The 3,967-nt window shown below is 32.3% G+C and overlaps 1 protein-coding gene across 1 annotated transcript in view; it reads right to left on the bottom strand.

Annotated features, from left to right (window-relative positions):
- LOC106474843 (ras and EF-hand domain-containing protein homolog) overlaps nt 1–3,967 on the bottom strand; it is a gene marked incomplete at its 3' end in the record, with an annotated part of 23,007 nt that overhangs the window by 3,076 nt on the left and 15,964 nt on the right. The window contains exons 4-6 of the mRNA XM_013935538.2: nt 3,679–3,769; nt 3,110–3,205; nt 1,066–1,268 (exon numbers count right to left, since the gene is read on the bottom strand). Coding sequence (XP_013790992.1) covers nt 1,066–1,268; nt 3,110–3,205; nt 3,679–3,769 — 390 coding nt within the window. The remainder of the gene's footprint in view (nt 1–1,065; nt 1,269–3,109; nt 3,206–3,678; nt 3,770–3,967) is intronic.

Here is a 3,967-nt window from a genome sequence, read left to right as displayed (position 1 = left end):
ATTGTTGGGTATGTTAAACAAGGCCTTAGTCCGTTTTATTTATACTATTGTCACCATATTGTTGGGTATGTTAAACAAGGCCTTAGTCCGTTTTATTTATACTATTGTCACCATATTGTTGGGTATGATAAACAAGGCCTTAGTTCGTTCTATTTATAGTATTATCACCATATTGTTGGGTATGATAAACAAGGCCTTAGTTCGTTCTATTTATACTATTGTCAACATATTGTTGGGTATGTTAAACAAGGCCTTAGTCCGTTTTATTTATACTATTGTCACCATATTGTTGGGTATGTTAAACAAGGCCTTAGTCCGTGTTATTTATACTATTGTCACCATATTGTTGGGTAAATGTACTTCACCTAGTATATTTCTGACTAGAAATACAAGTAAATAAATTATTTTCATTGTTTTATCTAACACGGCCGTTCTGCAGGCTTTACATTCAAATAGTTTTAACATAATTAATTATATTTGTCATACAACATTGCTATTAGGCCTATTATATTTTAAATACTACATTCTTTATCTAGTCCCTTAAGGATTTTCAAGAATGAGAAGAATGTATAATAATAGTGTTTCAATCACACTATGTTCGCTGTATCTATAATCTACGGACTCATACTGCTAGAAACCGGGTTTCGATACCTGTGGTGGGCAGAGCACAGATAGCCGTTTCTGTAGCTTTGTGCTTAATAACAAACAACGACAACTATAATACTAATGTCGTATTATGAGTTGATTATAATCATGAGTTGCCAGCTTGTAAAAGGCGTTAATACCATAACTCTACTAGTTTTAACATAAAACTAAAATTATGTGCATACATATAAATATGATATGTAGGTGTGTGGAACACATCAACGTAGAAGGTGAAAAAAGAATTAGTTCTGAAGAGTAGTCGAACCCGGTATTCTAAATAGTGTGTAATTTTGAACAATTTTTGAAGTTTAAATGGAAAGTAAAACGAATTGCTACATTGAAAAGATCTGGAAGTTTATCTGTGAGATATATATATATCTATATATGCGTGTGATTGGTATCATTAAATTTATTTTCTACCTTTTTAATTCGTGGCATTTTTCTTCATATTGACTCCTCACTTGAGCAAGTTCGCTTCTCATCAAGGCCAAGCAAGTCTGTGCGTCCATCAAGGACATTCGTAACTGACGATTCTCCTGCACAGCATCTTCAAGCTTTGTTCGGACTTCTGAAAGGCGGCCATTTTTAGTAGTGTCGTGACTGGACTTCAGCCAAGAGTCAACCTGATAAACAATTTCACAGTGATTTTTTTTTTACAGTAATCCAACGTTCTCTAAAATAGAGGTAACCAGACTCAAGGAAGGCTTCAGCACACGCATAAATATTCTGTTTAAAGCATTCTTTTCAGAGACACATTTAGTAGTTACAATAAATGTGACAACAAAACGTGTTTATGCTCGTGTTTTTTTTGTTTTTTTAAAGAAGGTGGGGTATCTTATTAGTTTTATTGGTTATTATTTTTAGGTGAGAGTTTCACCTTGACTGAGGTCTTGCGGTGCCTCAGATTAAAAGAATTGAGAGCGTCTGCTATAAGTTAGTTATTACAACACATCCAAACATCTGCCAGGCAGGTAATCTTCCTGATACCAAAACCCAAACTGAACTGTATGATAAACACTCAGAACAACTTCTACAAATAAAACCTTTTATAGTAGTATTAGCTGAGCTTGAGCAAAAAAAAAAAAAAAAGAATAGATAAATATTACAGGAAGATAAAAATATATATACAACATTGATAAAAGTATATGTAGTGCTTGTTACATTTAATCCAATTAATTATATTTATTGGTTAGGTAACATAGGTCTATTGAGATACATGAATTAATTTATAAAACACAATATAGATCTATTGGGACACATGTGTCAAGTTATAAAACACAATATAGGTGTATTGGGACACATGAGTCAAATTATAAAACACGATGTAGGTCTATTGGGACACACGAGTTAAGTTATAAACACAATATAGTTGCACTGGGACACGTGACAAGTTATAAAACAATATAGGTGTATTTGGACACGTGTCAAATTATAAAACGCAATCTAATTCTACTGGGACACATGATTCACGTTATAAAACACAATATAGTTCTATTGGAACACATGAATCAAGTTATAAAACACAGTATAATTATATTGAGACACATGAATCAAGTTATAAAACACGATGTAGGTCTATTGGGACACATGAGTCAAGTTATAAGACACACTGAAAATATATTTTAAGTTTTGTAACAACACATTATACAGTCTTTAGTATTTGATTTATGATATCATAAATGAAGGCTAACAAGGATTCATCAAAGATATATTTTACATCACTAATTCATTGTCTTCTTTCGAGGATGTTATATGAAAGATAGAAAGGATGTGTACTTGCTGTATTGTATATTGCAAAGTGTATGAATAGAAGAAAGTAGCAGGTCATAATTATCCGCGTCCAGTCAAACTGGACGCATGTTACTAGTGGAGTGCCTCAGAGGTCAATGCTCGGGCCTTTGCTTTTTCTATTTACGTCAATGATGACTTTAAAATCTTGGTATTTCTATCTATGTTAAGATATTTCAGAATGACTTGGATCAATTGGTAAGTCGGACAGATATTTGGTAAGTTACATTTAATTATAGTAATTACAAGATAATGCATTCAGGTTATCAACATTTGGATAACATTTAATACAGATGGATACTCACTCAGCAGCGTGACTGAAGAAAAGAATTTTGGCATAGTGGTGGTCACTCAAGCTAACAAAGCAATGCTCTGTTGCTAGTAGTAAAACAAAAACTGGCTTTTAGAATTTATAGACAATTTGCTTATAAGTCAAAAGAAGTAATTATCTCCCTACACAAATCACTAGTTAGGCCTCACTTGAGATGTTGTGTACCGTTCAGTCCCCTTATCTACGAAAGAATAGTGAATTATTGACGAGGGTTCAAAGAAAGGTTACTAAGATAAAACCAGGAACGGATGGGTTATATTACAAGGGGTAAGAGGTGATCTTATTGAAGTTTAAAAGGTTATCCGGCATGTCTTTAATTGTAAGGTTGTTGGTAGAATCAATTACCTTTTCAAATAAAGTTAAATGCTCTTGAAGTTCATCCATCTCGGCATCCACCTTAAGTTTCAAAGAGCGACGTTCAGCTTCAACTTCAGCTTGGGCCTAGTACAAAATAACTTAGTACAAAACTAAATTTAGCGAATACTTTAAGTGATTGTCTAATACCTTATTCAAATCAGTAAATAGTTAGTTTTCACGTCAATAAAATATACTTAAACTAAACTCGGTGGAAGAGTTAAACATTTAGAATTTCAGTTTAAGTTCTGTAGATCAACTCCAGACGTCAAAATAACAAAAACTTTATTCTTTTTAAAAATTATGTTGATGTTAATATTAATTGAGAGAAATATATTTATAACACTACCAGTTATAATCACCGAGCTTAACAAATAATAGAATCGTGAGCTATGTTGATTAGTAACTTGTTGTGAATAATTGCTGAGCACTGCAGAAAAATTACGCTATGTATTTACAAAAATAACTTTATCAAGTTTAATGTTCTGTTGATACCTCTGAAAAATAAAAGATTTTCTTTCTACATAAATGCACACTCAAACATTACATATAGATCTTACTTCTTTCTTTACTCGTAACTCGACGTCTTTCACGTGACTATCAAGCTCTTCTTCCAACCTATGAAGATGTTTCTCGTGTTCTTTCTTCTCCCTGAAACATTAAAAAAACACTATTTTCATGTGTGATATTTCTGTCATAATCACTCAATGGATCTTGAGCATCTCCAATAGCGCTAATTCACATTTTGAATTGTTAGCTCGAAGAGCGAGAATATACAGCTAATAATATTTAAAATTACATATATGATGAACATACAGCTATTAATCTTTAAAATTACATATATGATGA

Source organism: Limulus polyphemus, unplaced genomic scaffold (assembly GCF_000517525.1).
Source record: "Limulus polyphemus unplaced genomic scaffold, Limulus_polyphemus-2.1.2 Scaffold7758, whole genome shotgun sequence".
Lineage (NCBI taxonomy): Eukaryota > Metazoa > Arthropoda > Merostomata > Xiphosura > Limulidae > Limulus > Limulus polyphemus.
This window is presented reverse-complemented; position numbering and strand designations above follow the sequence as displayed.